General features: G+C 39.3%; 2 protein-coding genes across 4 annotated transcripts in view; one reads left to right on the forward strand and one right to left on the reverse strand.

Moving 5' to 3' along the window:
• Positions 1 to 8,712, forward strand: part of dhx36 (DEAH (Asp-Glu-Ala-His) box polypeptide 36) — a 28,515-nt gene extending 19,803 nt beyond the window's left edge. Inside the window, exons 23-26 of the mRNA XM_063004320.1 lie at positions 2,351 to 2,441; positions 3,934 to 4,057; positions 6,339 to 6,491; positions 7,445 to 8,712. Of these exons, the coding sequence (XP_062860390.1) occupies positions 2,351 to 2,441; positions 3,934 to 4,057; positions 6,339 to 6,491; positions 7,445 to 7,636 (560 nt within the window). The 3' untranslated portion in view covers positions 7,637 to 8,712. The remainder of the gene's footprint in view (positions 1 to 2,350; positions 2,442 to 3,933; positions 4,058 to 6,338; positions 6,492 to 7,444) is intronic.
• A 1,153-nt stretch (positions 8,713 to 9,865) lies between these two features.
• The window catches only part of LOC134322909 (rho guanine nucleotide exchange factor 26-like), a 50,883-nt gene continuing 38,248 nt past the window's right edge, over positions 9,866 to 22,500 (reverse strand). For all 3 annotated transcript variants that reach the window (XM_063004323.1, XM_063004322.1, XM_063004321.1), the window contains 5 exons: positions 22,495 to 22,500; positions 22,163 to 22,372; positions 14,573 to 14,643; positions 13,084 to 13,188; positions 9,866 to 10,233 (listed from right to left, as the gene is read on the reverse strand). The exon at positions 22,495 to 22,500 is cut by the window's right edge and continues 149 nt beyond it. In XM_063004323.1, coding sequence (XP_062860393.1) covers positions 10,091 to 10,233; positions 13,084 to 13,188; positions 14,573 to 14,643; positions 22,163 to 22,372; positions 22,495 to 22,500 — 535 coding nt within the window. In that variant the 3' untranslated portion in view covers positions 9,866 to 10,090. The remainder of the gene's footprint in view (positions 10,234 to 13,083; positions 13,189 to 14,572; positions 14,644 to 22,162; positions 22,373 to 22,494) is intronic.

A 22,500-nucleotide genomic window follows, 5' to 3' on the forward strand; every position in this document is an offset into this window, starting at 1 on the left:
TAGATGGTTAATAGTGGCGCATTAATAACCGGGCTAGATTTGCTCTGCTCTCTAGAGTCGCATGCAGGTACAGTACAGGTGTGTATTAGTGTAACGAGCACACACACCATCAGAGAGACTGTTAGTGCCGCCGGGAACATCGCTACCCCACTCAGATCCTCTCTCAAACCACATCAGGTGAACGTGTGTTGGTTTTTCTAGCATGCATGATAACGCAGGTTTAAGGTCTTACAGACTTTATTCTTTATTCTAAACGAAAGCTTTCGTGTAATTTATTTATTTTTTATAATATTTTGATTAGATGAGCATTTAAAATATTTAGCCTAAACAGTTTGCTTTTTTTTTCGTTTCACAGTGTATATCTATCCTAGGCTAGAAGCTAAATTTAAATCTTTTTTTTAATAGAGAAGAGACGCGCATCCCTGCTCTGTTCTGTATTTAACAATAAACACGCGTTTCATTTGTCCTAAAGTCGTCTCATCTTCGTCATTATAAAGCAATAATATACCGAATCGTAGCCTAACAATAAAGCTTGTTTATATATACAGTGTATCACGAAAGTGAGTACACCCCTCACATTTCTGCAAATATTTCATTATATCTTTTCATGGGACAACACTATAGACATGAAACTTGGATATAACTTAGAGTAGTCAGTGTACAGCTTGTATAGCAGTGTAGATTTACTGTCTTCTGAAAATAACTCAACACACAGCCATTAATGTCTAAATAGCTGGCAACATAAGTGAGTACACCCCACAGTGAACATGTCCAAATTGTGCCCAAATGTGTCGTTGTCCCTCCCTGGTGTCATGTGTCAAGGTCCCAGGTGTAAATGGGGAGCAGGGCTGTTAAATTTGGTGTTTTGGGTACAATTCTCTCATACTGGCCACTGGATATTCAACATGGCACCTCATGGCAAAGAACTCTCTGAGGATGTGAGAAATATAATTGTTGCTCTCCACAAAGATGGCCTGGGCTATAAGAAGATTGCTAACACCCTGAAACTGAGCTACAGCATGGTGGCCAAGGTCATACAGCGGTTTTCCAGGACAGGTTCCACTCGGAACAGGCTTCGCCAGGGTCGACCAAAGAAGTTGAGTCCACGTGTTCGGCGTCATATCCAGAGGTTGGCTTTAAAAAATAGACACATGAGTGCTGCCAGCATTGCTGCAGAGGTTGAAGACGTGGGAGGTCAGCCTGTCAGTGCTCAGACCATACGCCGCACACTGCATCAACTCGGTCTGCATGGTCGTCATCCCAGAAGGAAGCTGACGCACAAGAAAGCCAGCAAACAGTTTGCTGAAGACAAGCAGTCCAAGAACATGGATTACTGGAATGCCCTGTGGTCTGACGAGACCAAGATAAACTTGTTTGGCTCAGATGGTGTCCAGCATGTGTGGCGGCGCCCTGGTGAGAAGTACCAAGACAACTGTATCTTGCCTACAGTCAAGCATGGTGGTGGTAGCATCATGGTCTTGGGCTGCATGAGTGTTGCTGGCACTGGGGAGCTGCAGTTCATTGAGGGAAACATGAATTCCAACATGTACTGTGACATTCCGAAACAGAGCATGATCCCCTCCCTTCGAAAACTGGGCCTCATGGCAGTTTTCCAACAGGATAACGACCCCAAACACAACCTCCAAGATGACAACTGCCTTGCTGAGGAAGCTGAAGGTAAAGGTGATGGACTAAACCCAATTGAGCACCTGTGGCGCATCCTCAAGTGGAAGGTGGAGGAGTTTAAGGTGTCTAACATCCACCAGCTCCGTGATGTCATCACGGAGGAGTGGAAGAGGATTCCAGTAGCAACCTGTGCAGCTCTGGTGAATTCCATGCCCAGGAGGGTTAAGGCAGTGATAATAATGGTGGTCACACAAAATATTGACACTTTAGGCACAATTTGGACATGTTCACTGTGGGGTGTACTCACTTATGTTGCCAGCTATTTAGACATTAATGGCTGTGTGTTGAGTTATTTTCAGAAGACAGTAAATCTACACTGCTATACAAGTTGTACACTGACTACTCTAAGTTATATCCAAGTTTCATGTCTATAGTGTTGTCCCATGAAAAGATATAATGAAATATTTGCAGAAATGTGAGGGGTGTACTCACTTTCGTGATACACTGTAGCTCTAAAATCAATTAAGTAATTTTCAAAAAAAAAAAAAAAAGGTGATATTATCGCATACCGCGGTGTTGAACCACGCTAAATACCGCAAGGGGAAATTCTTTCACCGCGACAGCCCTAATCATCGCTCTGTTTTAATACTGTGTGTTTTTGATCTGGAATACTTTTGGCCGTGTAGTGTTAGATGTAGAGTTCTGCTCTCTCCTCTCCACACAGATAACGAGAAGCTCCTGAAGGCGGTGATCGTCGCTGGTCTTTACCCCAAAGTCGCCAAGATACGACCCAGCTTCCACAAGAAGAGAGCCATGTAAGTCACTCGTGTTCACATCGGGTTCGGTTCGGTTCTAAGCACCGCTTTCAGGAAAAAATGGGACATTTTGTAAACTTGAGTAACAACGGGCAGGAAAGTCTTGGTGTGACCTGTAGGCACGTATGAATAAGAAACCTGGACACTGAAGAACGGAGATCTTGAGAACGCATGGATCAGAAAACTGCTGAAGATCTGATGGAGGAAGATGAGCACCACTGAGCGAGCGTTCGAGACGACCAGAACAGAACGGGAGCTCCTGAATCATGTTAGAAGGTTCCAGCCTGGTTCGCTGTCACCTGACCCCACGTGATCCTCGCCTGGCCTTTGGATAGCAGATCTGAAATTCAAACTCGCGAGGTTCAAAATGTCTGTGGTTCGGTGGAGTCCTGGAGCCTCGGAACCCCTGTCAGACTGGGTTTGGGTCTCTACTGAGATTGGGTCTCTCTCTGTGGTTCGGTGGAGTCCTGAAGTCTTAGAAATTGCTTGGGAACCCCTGTCAATGAAGAAGCAAAACCGGGGTTAGCCTTAGCATATATGCTAATTCACAGTTGCTGCAAAATGAGAGTTCAAATCTTCCTGTTCCAGCCTGACCTTGGCCACCGGGATAGGCTCTCTTTCTGTGGTTTGGTGGAGTCCAAACCTTCAGAAATCACGTCAATAATACGTAGCTTTTTATAACAAGGTTTGGCTCTTTTGGAATCTTCTCATCTTCCTCTTTGTTTTTGGTCTTTCTGAAGACCGAACCGGACCTGAACCAGGTTTTATTCACCCACTCTCTCACCCACTCTCTCACCCACTCTCTCACCCACTCTCTCACCCACTCACTCGCCCACTCTCTCACCCACTCTCTCACCCACTCACTCGCCCACTCTCTCACCCACTCTCTCACCCACTCTCTCACCCACTCACTCACCCACTCTCTCACCCACTCACTCGCCCACTCTCTCACCCACTCACTCGCCCACTCTCTCACCCACTCTCTCACCCACTCTCTCACCCACTCTCTCACCCACTCACTCGCCCACTCTCTCACCCACTCTCTCACCCACTCTCTCACCCACTCTCTCACCCACTCTCTCACCCACTCACTCGCCCACTCTCTCGCCCACTCTCTCACCCACTCTCTCGCCCACTCTCTCACCCACTCTCTCACCCACTCTCTCACCCACTCTCTCACCCACTCTCTCACCCACTCACTCGCCCACTCTCTCACCCACTCTCTCACCCACTCTCTCACCCACTCACTCGCCCACTCTCTCACTCTCTCTCTCACCCACTCTCTCACCCACTCGCTCACCCACTCGCTCACTCTCTCTCTCGCCGGGTCGGTGAGGTGCTTCTCGTGTAAAAAGCCAGACGAGTCCGTGGGCGTGGGGTGAGGTGTTGATGGTGAGTCAGATGCAGCTGAGATGTTTCTCCTGCTTCTCCTCAGGCTGCTTCACCACGTGTGTGTGTGTGTGTGTGTGTGTGTGTGTGTGTGTGTGTGCAGGCCAGCGAAGGTGTACACCAAGGCTGATGGGAAGGTCTGCATCCATCCCAAATCTGTCAACGCTGAGGAGACGCAGTTCCACTACACCTGGCTCATCTATCACCTGAAGATGAGAACCACCAGTGTGAGGACACACACACACACACACACACACACACACACACACACACACACACACACACACACTGGACACACACAAGGTCAATAATATGTGGACACCTCATCACAAGGTTGTTGGACGTCTTATTTCTAACACAAGTCTGCCATGCATGAGATTTTATAGTGCGTCTATGGGGACTTGTGCCAGCTCAGAGATTTAATAGTGCGTCTGTGGGGACTCATAAGATCCTGTGTGAGTTTCTGGATGAGCCATTACTAAGAAATTTGAGCTGAGCGGGTACTGCTGGGCAGCTTGAACCCTTTTTCATTATGTGAGGCTCTCACTGTGTTTCAGTGCAGTCCTAAAGTCTAAGACTTGGCTTCTTACCACTTTATAACCACATTTTTCTTAGTCCTTTTTGAATTTCTATAGATTGTAGTGTAGTGCAGTGTAGTCCTTGTATTAAAAATGTAAGGGGCTGGCTAAAGCCCCACGATGGGTGGACACCCTGTCTAAAACCTGACCCACCTGGACCCTGACCAGGATAAAGCTTTATGGAAATGAAAACGTCCTGCACTACTGACTTTAATACGTATGGTGTTGGTTTGTCGCTTGCCTGCAGTTGCACAGTTCTGCCAGAGGCGTCCAAATCCCCCAAAACAACAGAAATGAATCCACACCAGGAATTTATTCCTATCATTTATTTATTTATTTATTTATTTACTCTGAGACCATTTTGAACAACACGGCTGGTTATTTTTGTGCCAGTCCAGCTTGTCGAGCTCCCCAGTGTGAGTTTACGGAGCAGGACGGGGCTTGGCGGGGCCCGACTGCGCTTTTGAACCGGCCTCCATCTTTTATTCAGAACCTTCCAGCCTTTCAACTTCCATCTCTCTCAGATCAAAGCCTCCCGACCAATCCAGGCTCCTCTTTCTCCCCCTGCGCCCCTCTCTGTCCGCGCCCGTTCTGTCTGAGATCAGTGCTGGAGGGCATCTCTCAAAAAAACTAACAAAATAAATAATGAATAAATAAGACGTGCTTTGTTTCGGTCGGGTCGGGGAGAGGAGAGGAGAGGAGAGGAGAGGAGAGGAGAGGAGAGGAGAGGGTCACCGGGTCTTCATTCATGCTCATTTTACTGGGATGAAAAAGAAAAATGGAGCGTCGCACGTCCGCACGTCCGTCCGTCCGTCTGTCTGGAGATCTGTCTTCTATCAGAGAGAGAAAAAAAGAACAAAACCAAAGACTGAATGTGCTCAGAGGGAGTGAATTACAGCCAGAGTGCTTGTTAAAATGAGACGGTCTGGAGGGGAGAGTCGGGTGATTTCGGCTGAGAACAGAAGAGTAAAATAACAGCCGAGTAATTCTGAGCGAGATAGATGACACAGAAAAAGCATGAAATGAGTTTTGGACTTAAAAGAAAGAAAACGAGCCATAAGTATCGTTATAGACGAGCTGGAATCGTGTCTGTAAAAGGCCGTAAGTGAAGAAGCTCGAGCGACGGTGCTCGTGTGTCGGGGTGTCCACCTCATACTTTTTATCATATAGATTATTTTTTCCAATATGCCACCAGACGGGAGCTGCTGTGTCCCAAAAACCACACTATACACCACAGGCACCGTTCCAAAAAAGATGGGACAGCAAGTAAATGGCAAATAGAAACAAAAGGAACCGGGTTTGTACATCGTGTGTGGAACTATTTCTCCATCAGTGGTGAGATCAGACAGATTTAGCACCTTTAGTTACGATGTACAGCTTAGTGTATTAAATTACGAAAATTATATCCGAATATCTGACGCTACATTAAACCCCCCCCCCCCCCCCCCCCCCTGACTTTTAGTTCTCGTTTTTGTTTATTTTGTATTCTGTTTGTTCGCGCCGACTGGTCTGTCCTGTGTCTGCACCAACAGTTTTCTTTCTGTTATCTTGAGGAACAGCTTAGATTGTGTTGGGGTGGCACAATGAGATCCAAGGTTCGGCTCCCAAGCGGTGCTACCAAACGTGGGTTGGCGTCCTGTCCGGTGTGTGTTTCTGCATCGCACCCAGGGGAAATTCTGGGGAAATTGGACCCACTGGCACCCTGATTATTGATAAATTAGTTGTAAAACCCTTCATCAGCGACTGGTCGAATTTCCGTCCAGTGCAGGATGACCATCACAAAGCGCCCGAGTTTACGTAACAGATTTCTGGACAGATTCTCTCACGGCGTGGTGGAGGAATGATCACGGAGAGGTGATGTTTCTCCTGCAGCCTAAACACACTCAGATATAAAAATAAAGGTCTATTTCTGTTCCTGTGTGTGCTGTAGATCTTTCTGTACGACTGTACCGAGGTGTCTCCGTTCTCTCTGCTGTTCTTCGGTGGTGACATCTCCATCCAGAAGGACCAGGAGCAGGAGACCATCGCCGTGGACGAGTGGATCGTCTTCCAGTCTCCTGCTCGCATCGCTCAACTGGTGAAGGTCAGTGCGGTGCAGACGGATTATTATTGTTATTTTATTATTATTATTTCCCCTATTATTTGTTCTTTTATCATTATTATTATTATTTATTCTTTTTTCATTATTATTTATTTATTATTATTTATTTCCTTATTTATTTTTATAATTTTTATAATTTTTCTTTTATTATTATTATTATTATTATTTATTTATTATTTATATTTTTATCATCATTATTATTTATTCTTTTATTATTATTATTATTATTATTATTATATTTTACTTATTATATATTTTTATTAATATTATTATTATTATTATTTATTCCCTCATTATTTATTCTTTAATAATGAATAAATAATTATTTATTCCCTCTATTTATTATTATTATTGATTTATTTGTTATTTATTTTTTATCATCATTATTATTATTTATTTCCCTATTATTTATTCTTTTTTATTTTTATTTATTTATTTATTCTTTTAATTATTATTATTATTTATTATTAGCAGATGCTGCTTGACGATGGCAAAAATTTATACTTTTTTTGTTCATTTTTAAAGGTAAAAGAAAGAAAAAATTTAACTCATGATTTCTGTCAAGCTGTATGAAAAAGTAATTGCCCCCCTTTTCTGATTGCACCTCACTGGAATCGTTAAATAAAACACGTTAAAGAATTAAAACTTAATTAAAACACGTAACATATAAAACGTATAACATATAAAACATCAAAAACTTTAATTCTTTGTGTTTTTAAGTCACACCTGACAATATAAATGTTTGACGTACTGAACTATGTATATAATATTATACTGTTTAAATAAAGGGGGCAAAAGTTGCTATAAAAAAATGAATAAATAAATAAATCAGTGGAGTATGATTATCTATATATGATGTATTACAGGGTTTACACAAACCTGGACCTCTGCCCTCCTCTCCAGCTCGGTCTGATTTCCTTTTATTCCTCTTTTAGGACCTGAAGAAGGAGCTGGATCAGCTGCTGGAGGAGAAGATTAAACGTCCTCGGCCGGTGGACTGGAGCGACCGCGGCTCTAAAGACTGCGCCGTGATCTCGGCCATCATCGACCTGATCACCACGCAGGAGAGTCACAGCGCCGAGACGTCACGGGAACTGAACCACAAACACAACCGGTACTGGGAGTGACCCGGGTTCCCACTAAACTACACCGGAGGGACTGGTGATGCACGATCGGCTGCTCTAAAGGCGCCCATCACTGACCGCTCCAGCGTCCGCTGACTGATCCGGTCCACAACATTAAATAATTCAAACATTTTTCCGTCTGATGTTCAGATCAAGTGTGAAAATAACGAGCGGCTTCACAAAACCGAGTCCCACCTGTGTAATGTGTTCATTTAGATATACTCAGTTCCTCTGTGCACTCTGGTGACCCCTCCTGGTTGTACGACTGCCTTGCCGGCCGTGACGATCCACCGGCTGGCCGCTCTGGGGCGTACCTGAAGAGGCGTGTACCTGCCACGGTCATGCCCTGTTCCCTAATTGTGGCTTCCTCTGGCGCTGCAGACCCGAGGACAGCCTCAGACTAGCACACACACGCACGCACACACACACACGCACACACACTCACACGCGCGCACACACACACACACACACACACACTCTATGATTATCGTTTAAATGATTGTGTTTTTTTTCTGTTGGCCTTGTAAAAATTAAAAGCTGTTTACTCTTCCGTTTAAGGTATGACCAAAAGTATGTGGACACGTCTGATTATTACATTAGTTTGAGTCTTTAAAATGAACATTAATTCTATAATCTGAATTCTATCCTGCCGCTCCGTTTGAATCCTCAGTGGTGCCGTCAGCCAGGTTGGGCGTCTGCATACTGACACGACTGGCCGTCGGCCCCACGATGGATCCGGCGTCCTGTCTGGGGTGTGTTCCTGGACCCACCGTGACCCTGACCAGGATCAATCTGAACAAAATAAACTGAAATGCTTCCAGCATCAGTGCCAGACGTCAGCGTGTTGGGGGTTACTTCAGGGCAGCGGTGGTAGTAATCAGAAGGTTCCTGGTTCAAGCCCCACCAGCTCATAGTTTGGTGTCCACATACTTTTGGCTGTACTGTGTAAGTAAAGACTGACGGATGTGAGACTGACTGTCCAGATTTTATTATTATTATTATTATTATTGATGAATTAATGAATTATTTTGTGTTTTTATTGTTTTGTTGATTAAATCTGCTGTTCAGCTACAACCTGATTTGAGGCGTCGACTGTTTATCAGAACGCTGCCTTCTGATTGGCTGATCGATTTCCGTTCAACAATAGGCTTTGGGGGCTCAAAAATCGTCTCTCAATCTCCATGTGTGAATCGTTCAGCGCCTCGATCCAAGAGTCTCACCGATCGCTCACATATAATCGTTTAAAAAATATACAGCGTGCTAAATATCTGGACGCCACCAGGTTACGAAAGGCAGCGAGAGCGACGTTGTGCTCCAGCCAATCAGAACGCAAGATACAGAATGATGGAAAACGCGGGGGAACGTCAACAAGCATAAATGAAGAGAAGAGATCCACGCGTTACGTTCTCCTAACGTTCTTCACGTGTTAATAAATGAAAAACAAATAATTACGACACCGACCCACATGTTGTTCATGATTTCTACCTCGATCCAGACAAACTGCATCAAAACGAGACACAGACTGAAATATGACTGATTAATCAAATCGGTGCGCGGCACGGTGGGTAGCTCTGTCGTCTCACAGCGAGAAGGTCCTGGGTTCCATCCCCAGGCGGGGCGGTCCGGGTCCTTTCTGTGCGGAGTTTGCATGTTCTCCCCGTGTCTGTGTGGGTTTCCTCCGGGAGCTCCGGTTTCCTCCCACAGTCCAAAAACATGCAGTCAGGTTAATTGGAGACACTGACTTGCCCTATAGGTGAATGTGTGTGTGTGTGTGTGTGTGTGTGTGTGTGTGTGTGCCCTGCGATGGACCGGCGCCCCGTCCAGGGTGTTACTGTGTGCCTCGCGCCCATTAAAAGGCTGGGACAGGCTCCAGCACCCCCTGCGACCCTGATTGGATAAGTGATTAAGACAGTGAGTGAGTGATAAAATTGGTGGTGATCTGGTCCCACTGTAGTCTACAGAGTATAACAAAGTCTCCACAAGGGGGCGCTTGTGTTTCGTGTGTATGTGCCTGTTAACTTGTTTATTTAATCGTTATTATTGTTCTCGGCGACACATTTTTTTGGTTCACGACCCACCCAACCCTGCGTTACTCCCCTAATCAACAAACCTTCTCCGAATGCACCGCAGGAGCACGTCTGGCTTCAGAAGACGTCCCAAAACGCCGAGGTTTAAGGAGAGTAACTACAGTTCAGTAACTACAGTTCAGTAACTACAGGACGAATACTCTCAGAGAGTTCAACAGAAAATAGAATTTATTGGTAACTGTGTGTGATTAGATTTATAATCATGGTTAGAGAGGTTAGCACGTCAGAACGAAGCGTTTATTCATGATTCCGTATCGACTGTATCGCTGTTCTCGCTCCCGAATCTGCTCCTGTTCCCCTGATAGAGCGTCAGTCAGTCACAGGTACTGTAGGGTTAAAGTGGTTGGGTGAGACGGCGTGGAGGAAACGCTCAGACGTTGGTCTCCAGACCCTGTAGCCGGTCCATCCTTTGCATGTTCTTCTCGATGGTGGCCCGACACGTGATGGGCTCGGCGCACTCGGCCAGGAACCAGCCGCGCTCACCGTCTCTGAGACGCTCGCCCTCGTACCAGCCTGCAACACCACACATCAAACAGCAGCTCAGACTCAGATATCTGTTTTATTTTACATCAACCTAGTCAGGGTTTGTGGAGGGTCCGGTTTGTCTGGTGAACGCTACTGACCGGCTGATAGCACCGCTGGGGATTCGACCCCTCGATTCCGGCAGTAGTGACGCTCAGAACTTAAATCTACTTAAAATAAGCTCAGACGTTTCCTCTTTATCACCCTCTAGTGGCAAAGAGCTGAACCCCCCCCCCGTTTTCCTCCCAATTTATCGTATCCAATTCCCTGATGGTACTTCCCCTCCCCACCTGACCAAGTGTGCAGCATCGCTTCTGTTCACCTGCACCGAGCAGGTTCATACATTTCCCTTTTCCACCAAAAAAACCCTGGTTCTGGTTCTTGAACCGGTTCTGTTCAGGTTTCTCTGAACGTTGGTGTTCTGTAGAGAACCGACGCGCGTTTCCACCAGTTTCTGAGAACCAAGCAGCGTCATCATCGGTGGGTGTTATTACTAAGAGTTAAGAGCAGTAATAACATGGTGGAGTGTGTGGATTATGTGTGAGCGTTTGTGCTGCTGTTACAGATGTTTGTTTTTATGTATAAAGCAGCGATCTAACTATCGGTGATGAGAAGACGTGACGTGTTCGTCTCAGTTGTTGTTTTATTTAGTTTATTGACGTGAGAGGAGTTTTGTGCTTCGGTTTCACCGCGACTCTCGGCACAAATAACCGATTTGCTCAGCGCTCGACTCCAGAGATAAAACATCATTAAAGTTCCACAACATGAACATTAATCTGTGTGAAATAACCATCAGATCCAGTCTAAAATACCACGTGTATCCGTGTGTAACTGGATTTACTTCACGTGTGTTTATGCAGCTCGGGGAGATGAAAAAGCTTCACGCTTTATTTATCACGTTAAGCGAGTTTCGTTCTGTCCGGGTCACTTTTATCTCGTAATATCTCACAGTTCATCTTTTTAAAGGCGCTTTGAAAATATCAGCGGCAAACTGGTTCAAAATGTGATCAGGTGAAGTTTAAAAGATAAAAATGCAGCATTAAGCTCCATACGAGACCCCAGCGGACGGCATTGTTGCTGTCTCTATGCTGTACGACATGACGCGCCCACTGATGGGCGTCACGGTTCGGGCTGAATAACCCGGTATCCTGTGGTGCCAGGTCGGCCCGCTAGTTCACTGTCTGGAACCTCTTTTTTCCAGTGGAAACACACGGAACCGGTTCAAAATCAAGTTCGGGAACCGCGTCGGTGGAAAAGGGGTAACAGAGAGCTGAGATTACACACACTGATCTCTGTTATCCCCCGTCTCTGTGCAGCACCATCGATCAGCCAGCAGAGGGCGTCACTGCAGCACTTATGAGGAATCCCCTGCGTTCGAGATCAGCTCTGATTTTTTTTATCATTTCAGTTAATCAACCACTGACTGAATAAATGAAAACGATACCAGACGTATCTGATCCATGTTTCCTCTCACCCAGAGACCCTTCAAACCCCCCTGAAAAAACTCGTCCTGCTTTCAAGCGTCTGCTGAATATTTAATGTCGATTTAAAGCTTGGACGAGGCTTTTGATGGACTATTTTCAGCATCGCGCCCTTCGAACACGAAAGCCGTCGAACGAGCGTCAATCACAGAGCACCGTTATCTGACCCTCAACCGGCAGCATCAAAGCACCGAGAGCGCCGTCCTGCCCTTCAGACCCAAATAATCCGATCAGTGATGCTAATTTCATCAACACCGACCAGATGAGACGTTCTGAGCTCCGAGTGTGACGGGGAGAGAGCGAGGCGAATCCCCACACACCTGGTAGAGAAGAAATAGAACTCATGATGCAGAAATGTAATATAAGGGGGAGAATTTGGAAGATAAAACGTCCAAATAATAAATATATAATAATAAAGGAATCAAGAATGTGAAATATAAGGTCTGTAACCCTACAGGGAGAAAAGAGATGAGACCTGGATGTCGTGATTTGGTGTTGGACAGTAGGACAGGAGAACTATTTGCGCCTCCCGGTTCGAACCCTGGGTGCGCCCCTCTGACCCCTTCCCTCGAGCCACTGTGGTCCATTTACGGGGCGAGTCTCACCTACAGAAACTGCGGCTTGGGGCGTTCCGCTCTCCTACGACCACCGAAATCAGAGCGAGTTCTCAAGAACACCGACATCCACCATCAGAACCGGAGCGAACCTCACGGTCCGGGGATCAGATAATGCGCTGATGAACAGGACTGAGAGATATCGTGATGTACATAAATACAAATAGGAAACGTCACAGGTGACGTCATTAAAAGAACGACTGCTCACACTGTGACTCCGTGCTCCCTCCGCCAGCCAAACTAGGGTGGTGCAGAGAGGTACGACTCTAAACACAGTGCTTAGATGGGTATTCATTCATTTAGCCACCCCGTTACACTCTATGCCCAGTTTTAAGTGCAGTTTAATGCATTCAGTGTGTTAGTTTCGTGTATTAATTGGTACATAAGACGTCATTTAAGCAGCTTTTTAAACTAATAATACATGCACACAGGTAAGAACCACACGATACGTGGAAAAGCTGCAAATGAGGGAGAAGATGTGATATTTTGTTTAATTTATGAACGCTTGGTCAATATAGCACTGGCTGTTTTAGCATGGTTGCCAGATCCCTATTTTCCCACCCAATCCAGCCCACAGCACCAAGCCAGCTGATGTGGGGGGTTGGCGTGTTTGATTGCTATAAGTTCTCGAGTAATCATGGGAGAAAAAGTAAACAAAAAAGCTGCTGAATGTTGATCATCCTGATTAGAACTGATCGTTAGAACCGCTGTGGTGGGTTTATTCAAGGAGAGCGGCTACTACTGACCGTCCTCCACCGTCTGAGAGACCAGCACAACATCCGCCACCTGCAGTGAGAGTTCATCAGGCTGCCGAGCCGTGTACGTACGAACGACCTCCACCTGCATGGCATCTAACACACACACACACACACACACACACACACACAACAAAGCAAGGTTAATATGTTTTCCTCATAGATCAGTGCAGGACTCTCTGTGCACGATACGGATCTCCATGTGAACCTGCCTGGTGCAGGTAAAGAAAGATAACGACCCTCCTCAGTCAGGAGTCAGGAGGTCTGCAGCATTAGAGGAGGTGAAATACGATCAGGAAATTGGATATGACTAAATTGGGAGAAAATGCATAAAATGTAGATTATGTGCTATATTATGATTAACACTGATTTTACATTTACAAAATAATTATAAATGTTTAATAGGGTTGTTTTAGGTTTCCTGGGCATGTAGTAATCTAGTTACCATGTGCAATACCTGTTGTACTTTTGTAAAGACTGTTTATTTTTATTATATTTCTACACACCTTTTTATATATCCTTACATTACTATTTTTTAATATATGTGTAAACACTTTCATATTTTTAAATCCTTGAAAGCTGCTGTAAAGTTGCAAATTCCCCCCTGTGGGATGATAAAACACGATCTTATCTAATAAGAGAATGAAACACATCACAGATTCTTCTTTTTACTCTTTTACTAAACGTCCCAACTTTTTTGGAAGTAAGTTTGTACCTGGAGGGACTAGAGCTCAGACTGACGTGTTATAAGTGACGCTGGGTCGATCTGATGACTAAAAAAACCTTATAGAAAGTGTAAGGATCTTATCTTAGTTAACTCCTAAAAACATTCAATTTAAAAAATAACAGTATTAAACATTATCATTGTTATTATTATTATTATTATTTAGGTTTAATGTAATATTTGTTATTAAAAAGTCAGAAATGTAAACCTTTATTTCACCCCTGATTCCCAGCAGTTCCACTGCAGTCCACCAGAGGGCTCACAAGAGTAAATATTAAATATTACTGTCGGACCTGATGGGAGATGACCTGCACTGCAGAACTGAACCAGCAGGCGGCGCTGTTACTCTATATCTGTTCTCGGGTCCTTTAATCATTTATCATCATATTATACATAAAATATAACACATGTAAAATCTTAAAATTCATATTTTTACTGCTGTAAATGTGTGAAATAATTATTGCTGCAATAACAGGAGAACATGCAGGTAAGCATGTCATTGCATGCTGTAATCATGAGCATGCCAGCAGTGTAAGAACAGAGGTAATGAGGTTATTATCCTGAATACAATAGTTCCCCATTATAAATTACATTACATACAAACATCAGGGTAACCAGAAGGTAGCTGGTTCAAGACCCACCGTCAGGCCCCTGAACGAGGCCCTTAATTATCACTAGTTTGGTTTGTATTTGCTCACAAATGTAAAAAAAACTGTGAATAAAAGTTTCTGCTTAAATCTATTAAATAGAACGTACTTGTTCTGTCAGCGCTGCTCTTCTCTTTATTACTGTGTCCCAGTGCACTGATCCATCGAGCACGCTCATTACTGCACACACACACACACACACACACACACACACACACACACACACACACACACACACACACACACACACACACACACACACAGAGAGAGAGAGAGAGTAAGAACACATTATTCTAGTTAGTTATTGCAGGACATCAGAATCTTTACACAGCACTTTTTGTTAAACTGAACCCAACAAACAGTGAAAAACCTCAATACAATTAAAATGTCGTGCAGATTTATTTTTTGTAGGCAACAATTAGACTGAATAGATGAAATAGAGTTCAGTCATGGTCAGTAACTGATGCTTTTTGAAAGGATCAAATAGGTTTAAATTGGTCCAAGAGAAGAAAATAAAAAAATAAAATAGAGATTCTACTAACTATTTTTACTTCATTATTATTTATTATTATTATTTATTATTATTAATTATGGTTATTATTATTATTATTATTATTATTGTTGTTGTTATTGTTATTATTATTGTTGTTGTTATTGTTATTATTATTATTAATATTGTTATTATTTTATTAGTAGTAGTAGTAATATAAATAATATTACTATTTTTATTACTGTTATTGTTACTATTTTTACTAGTAATAATAATATCATTTACTATTATAATTATTATCATAATTTATTATTATTATTAATACTATTAGTTGTAGTATTATATTAATAAGAACAATTAATAATATTGCTGTTATTTTTGTTATTAATATTTTATTACTATTATTTTTATTGCCATTAATATAATTAGTAATAACATTAGTAGAAGTACAGCAAAAGTAATAGTTGTATGAGTAGAGTAGTAGGGAAGTAGTAATAGTACTAGTAGTGTAGTAGAGTAAAGGTTGAAGTAGTAGACTAGTATTAGTAGAGTTAGTAGTAGTGGTAGTTTAGTTGGATAGTATACATTTACATTTATGGCATTTATCAGGCGCCTTTATTCACAGTGACTTAAAGCTGTAGCTAATTACAGTGCAAACAATCGAGGGTTCGGGGCCTCGTTCAAGGACCCAACACTGGCAGCTTGGTGGTGGTGGTGGGGCTTAAACCACAAACCCTCTGATCACTAGTCCAGTACCGTAACCGCTGAGCCAGCGCTGCCGGTGTACTATCAGGCAGTAAAGAACATTTCTGTGACTCATGAAAGCTGTTTTGGATTTTCATTCAATGGAAAATGATTTACCGCGGTACATCAGAGTGAAAATCAGAGCCGGAATCATCAGAGTCACAAACACGGTGACACAGGAAACGGGTCAGTCACCGCCAAATCCTGCTGACACCATTAAACTTTAAATTACACTCATCTGCTAACAATCACAGCTCAGCACATCCACAAAAACACCTCACCGTGTCCCTCAGACGCCTGAGGAGCATCGGGACAGAGCACCGAGTCATGGAACCCGGGCTCAGAGTCTCACGGGCCGCGCACCATACACACCTCACCGTGTCCCTCAGACGCCTGAGGAGCATCGGGACAGAGCACCGAGTCATGGAACCCGGGCTCAGAGTCTCACGGGCCGCGCACCATACACACCTCACCGTGTCCCTCAGACGCCTGAGGAGCATCGGGACAGAGCACCGAGTCATGGAACCCGGGCTCAGAGTCTCACGGGCCGCGCACCATACACACCTCACCGTGTCCCTCAGACGCCTGAGGAGCATCGGGACAGAGCTCAGAAACAAGCTCCACTGAGTCATGGAACCCGGGCTCAGAGTCACCGAGATGATAATCTGGTTCTGCTTCAGTCCTAAAATACACCCTGAAATCCCCACTCACTCACTCACTCACCAGGTCGTTCTGATTCTGCACCACTAACACGGCCAGCAGTGACCACACGATCCAAACGTTCCCAAAATAACCCCAGTTACTGACCACGATCCAGTCCTGACTCACTCAGCCCCCCCTCAGTACCATGAGGATGTATTCACCCCCCCTCACGAATTCCCTCCAGTTCTGCACATTTGGAGACCAAATGGTTTCAGATTCACAAATAAACCGTGATGAAGAGCACGAGAGAGAACAGAAAACACAAAACCGCTTATAAATCATAAAGAAATATTATTATTAAAGAAAAAAATTACCTTAGTATGAAGATCAACAAAGAAGTGTGGCATGCAATAAATAAATAAATTAATACAAAAAAATAAATACATACATAAAATATAAATATATAAATAATGAAAAATACATTAATCAATCAATAAATAAACCAATAAATACATAAAATAAATACATACTTAAATAAATCAATAACAAATAAATAAATAATTACATAAATAAATAAATACATAAAATATAAATATATAAATAATTAAAAAATCAATCAATAAATAAACCAATAAATAAATAGAACATAAAAATAAATAAATACATACATAAAATATAAATATATACATAATAAAAATACATTAATAAATCAATCAATAAAAAAATCAATAAATAAATAATTAAGTATGTAAAATAAATAAATAAAATATCAATATATAAATAATTAAAAAATACATAAATCAATCAATCAATAAATAAATAAATAAATACATAAAAATAAATAAATACAGAAATATATAAATAATATATAATACATAACAAAATAACAAAAAATACATCAATAAAATATAAATAAATAGTACAAAAATAAATAAATAAATTGAGAAATAAATAAATAAATACATAAATAAATATGGGGCAATTACTGGACTGTTTTCGCCACGGCAGATCATTCACACATTTGATCTTCCACAGTTTTCACACCATTTTTTACAGTACTGATTAATAAAACTCGTTTAATTCTTTACTATTAGTTTTATTTTAATGTAAACATTTCTCAAAGTTGCGAGTGCGAATGTCAGCTCTGCTCTCGTCTGAGTGTGGGAGTGACGCCCTCTGCTGGCTGATCGATGGTGCTGCACAGAGACGGGGGATAATGAAGATCGGTGTGTGACTCTCTGTGCGCGATACGGATCTCCGTATGAACCCACCTGGTGCAGGTAAAAAGGAGTGGAGGTCTACAGCAGTGGAGGATTGGATAGAGCTAAATTAAACTTGAAGGAAAAATGTGGAGTGTGTTGCTGTGCTGCAGCTCTTTACCAGGTGGTTTGAATCACAGAGGCTTCCTGGGAAGCAGAAAGCTTATTTGTTTACTGTCAGTAATGTTCCGAGTGCTGTTAGCGAGGGGAAACAGCTGCACACCACAACAGCTGATACAAAACACAGCAAACATGCCAGCACGGACATTGGCATGCAGTCTGGCGGATGGGAGTGAATAAAAATGTGAGCTATTCTACTGTAGACGGAAATCACGCCCCCGTTTAGCTCATTAATTCTCTTTTAAATAAATAAAACGGCTGTTTTAACACTCGACTTTATACCTGATATAGATTATAAAGGGCACAATCCCAGAATAAAAAAATAATAAGAAATTAATCTCGACCTAAAAACTACATCAGTAGAGAAGGATCCAATCCCAACAATCACAAACACAACGCTAATTCAACCCAAGAGCGCTTTTAATAACAGTAAAGAGGCTTAAATATACTGACTTTAATCCCAGTGTTCAAATGAATCATTCCCAACATAAATGACTCTGTTCAAACGAATCATTCTTGACATGAATGACTCTTTAAATGATTCATTTTTGACATGAATAACCCTGATTGAGATGGTCTGAGCATGTGCAGAGGAGGGATGAGAGTTATATCAGGAGAAGGTGATGAGGAGGAGAGGAGGGTTTTGGATGCAGTGAGATGAAAAAAAAACCCATCGAATAGAGCATGACAGCACAATAAAGTAAATAAAAAAATAGTATTGAACAGCGAGACTAAATGATCCGATTTAACTTCACGCCCAGAAGCAGAGTCGGGTCACTGAGTTTGTAAACGTACACACCTCGTCAATCCTGACAGAATGGAATTGAACGCTCGTGGCCTGAAGCCACAGTGAGGTGTGAGCTGAACACGCCCGGTGATTATAATCACAGAGCATTTTAAATTATATTAAACTTCCAGAGAAATACTTGTGTATTTAATACTGCAAATATATCATGTTTAAACACTGATTTGCAAAAAAGCTATTTATTTTTCATTTTTTGATTATTGTTATAATTGTATTTATTATTATTATTATTATTATTATAAGCATTTTATTTATTATTATTATCATTTTATTTTATATTATTATTATTATAAGCATTTTATTTTTTATTATTATTTGATTTTATTTGTAAATATTTTATTATTGTTACCATTTTATCATTACTATAATTGGCATTTTATTTTTTAATATTATTATTACTATTATTACAATTATTATTATTATCATTACTATTATTATTTGATTTTAGTTTTTTTTTAGAATTTTTATTATAACCATTTTATTTATTAATATTTATTATTATTATTTTTATTATTAGCATTTAATTTTTTATCATCATTATTATTGTTATTATTATTATTATCATAATTATTACTATTATTATTATTATTATTATTATTAGTCCCAGTTCAGCTGTAATAAACTATAATAAAAGTATCTAAGGGTATAATATATAAGATATAATATATAAGATATAATATATAAGATATAATATATAAGATATAATATATGAGATATAATATTTAATATATAATATATAAGATATAATATATAAGATATAATATATAAGATATAATATATAAGATATAATATATGAGATATAATATTTAATATATAAGATATAAGATATAATATATAAGATATAATATATAAGATTAAGATATAATATATAATATATAAGATATAATATTTAATATATAATATATAAGATATAATATATAAGATATAATATATAAGATATAATATTTAATATATAAGATATAAGATATAATATATAAGATATAAGATATAATATATAAGATATAATATATAAGATTAATATATAATATATAAGATATAATATTTAATATATAATATATAAGATTAAGATATAATATATAATATATAATATATAAGATATAATATTTAATATATAATATATAAGATATAATATATAAGATATAATATATAAGATATAATATTTAATATATAAGATATAAGATATAATATATAAGATATAAGATATAATATATAAGATATAATATATAAGATTAATATATAATATATAAGATATAATATTTAATATATAATATATAAGATATAATATATAAGATATAATATATAAGATATAATATTTAATATATAAGATATAAGATATAATATATAAGATATAAGATATAATATATAAGATATAATATATAAGATTAATATATAATATATAAGATATAATATTTAATATATAATATATAAGATTAAGATATAATATATAATATATAATATATAAGATATAATATTTAATATATAATATATAAGATATAATATATAAGATATAATATATAAGATATAGTATTTAATAGATAAGATATAAGATATAATATATAAGATATAATATATAAGATTAAGATATAATATATAATATATAAGATATAATATTTAATATATAATATATAAGATATAATATATAAGATATAATATATAAGATATAATATTTAATATATAAGATATAATATATAAGATATAATATATAAGATTAAGATATAATATATAAGATATAATATTTAATATATAATATATAAGATATAATATATAATATATAAGATATAATATTTAATATATAATATATAAGATATAATATATAATATATGAGATATAATATTTAATATATAATATATAAGATATAATATATAAGATATAATATATAAGATATAATATTTAATATATAAGATATAATATATAAGATTAAGATATAATATATAATATATAAGATATAATATTTAATATATAATATATAATATATAAGATATAATATATAAGATATAATATTTAATATATAAGATATAAGATATAATATATAAGATTAAGATATAATATATAATATATAAGATATAATATTTAATATATAATATATAAGATTAAGATATAATATATAAGATATAATATATAAGATATAATATTTAATATATAATATATAAGATATAATATATAAGATATAATATATGAGATATAATATTTAATATATAATATATAAGATATAATATATAAGATATAATATATAAGATATAATATTTAATATATAAGATATAATATATAAGATATAATATATAAGATTAAGATATAATATATAATATATAAGATATAATATTTAATATATAAGATATAAGATTAAGATATAATATATAAGATATAATATATAAGATATAATATTTAATATATAATATATAAGATATAATATATAAGATATAATATATGAGATATAATATTTAATATATAATATATAAGATATAATATATAAGATATAATATATAAGATATAATATTTAATATATAAGATATAATATATAAGATATAATATATAAGATTAAGATATAATATATAATATATAAGATATAATATTTAATATATAATATATAAGATTAAGATATAATATATAAGATATAATATATAAGATATAATATTTAATATATAATATATAAGATATAATATATAAGATATAATATATGAGATATAATATTTAATATATAATATATAAGATATAATATATAAGATATAATATATAAGATATAATATTTAATATATAATATATAAGATATAATATATAAGATATAATATATAAGATTAAGATATAATATATAATATATAAGATATAATATATAAGATTAAGATATAATATATAATATATAAGATATAAGCAGCTCCAGTAGAAGTTGAGGTTCAGTGTGATGACGATGTGCTGAAGGAATTTGTGCTCTGTGAAGCCATGAGTGATCAGAGACGACAGTAAAGCTCATACCCAGCTCATACCCAGCTCATACCCCGGCTCATACCCCGGCTCATACCCCGGCTCATACCCCGGCTCATACCCAGCTCATACCCAGCTCATACCCAGCTCATACCCAGCTCATACCCCAGCTCATACCCCGGCTCATACCCCGGCTCATACCCCAGCTCATACCCCGGCTCATACCCCGGCTCATACCCCGGCTCATACCCCGGCTCATACCCAGCTCATACCCCGGCTCATACCCCAGCTCATACCCAGCTCATACCCCGGCTCATACCCCAGCTCATACCCAGCTCATACCCCGGCTCATACCCCAGCTCATACCCAGCTCATACCCAGCTCATACCCCAGCTCATACCCCGGCTCATACCCCGGCTCATACCCCAGCTCATACCCCAGCTCATACCCCGGCTCATACCCCGGCTCATACCCCGGCTCATACCCCGGCTCATACCCCAGCTCATACCCAGCTCATACCCCGGCTCATACCCCAGCTCATACCCAGCTCATACCCCGGCTCATACCCCAGCTCATACCCAGCTCATACCCCGGCTCATACCCCAGCTCATACCCAGCTCATACCCCGGCTCATACCCCAGCCGGTCCCTGATCTCAGCATGAACTCAGTCTCTCAGTACACACTGCACTGCCACTAACCAGACTAAAGCACCAGGTACTTACAGTAGCTCCGTCCCGAGGATCATGGGTACTTTCTCTCCGGAGTGGTTGCTGCAGAAGTTGAGCTGGAGCAGGTGATTGGCTCCAGCTTTCTGTGACGTGAGCATGCCGGCGGTGGCGCGGGTGGGCGAGAGGTTTAAATCCTCCAGCTGGCACGGCCCCACCCAGATCTGATCCCTCAGAGCGTAGTCTATCACCGTGTAACTCTCCTCACTGTAACACAAACAGGAGCGAGACTGAGAGTGGGGACACACCCCCTCACTGCTGCAACAGCGCCCCCTGCTGCCTGCTCCAGCTGCCACATCTACGATCTCACGCTTTGGTTGTTCGTTCACCTCTTC

This window comes from Trichomycterus rosablanca, chromosome 11, assembly GCF_030014385.1.
Source record: "Trichomycterus rosablanca isolate fTriRos1 chromosome 11, fTriRos1.hap1, whole genome shotgun sequence".
Lineage (NCBI taxonomy): Eukaryota > Metazoa > Chordata > Actinopteri > Siluriformes > Trichomycteridae > Trichomycterus > Trichomycterus rosablanca.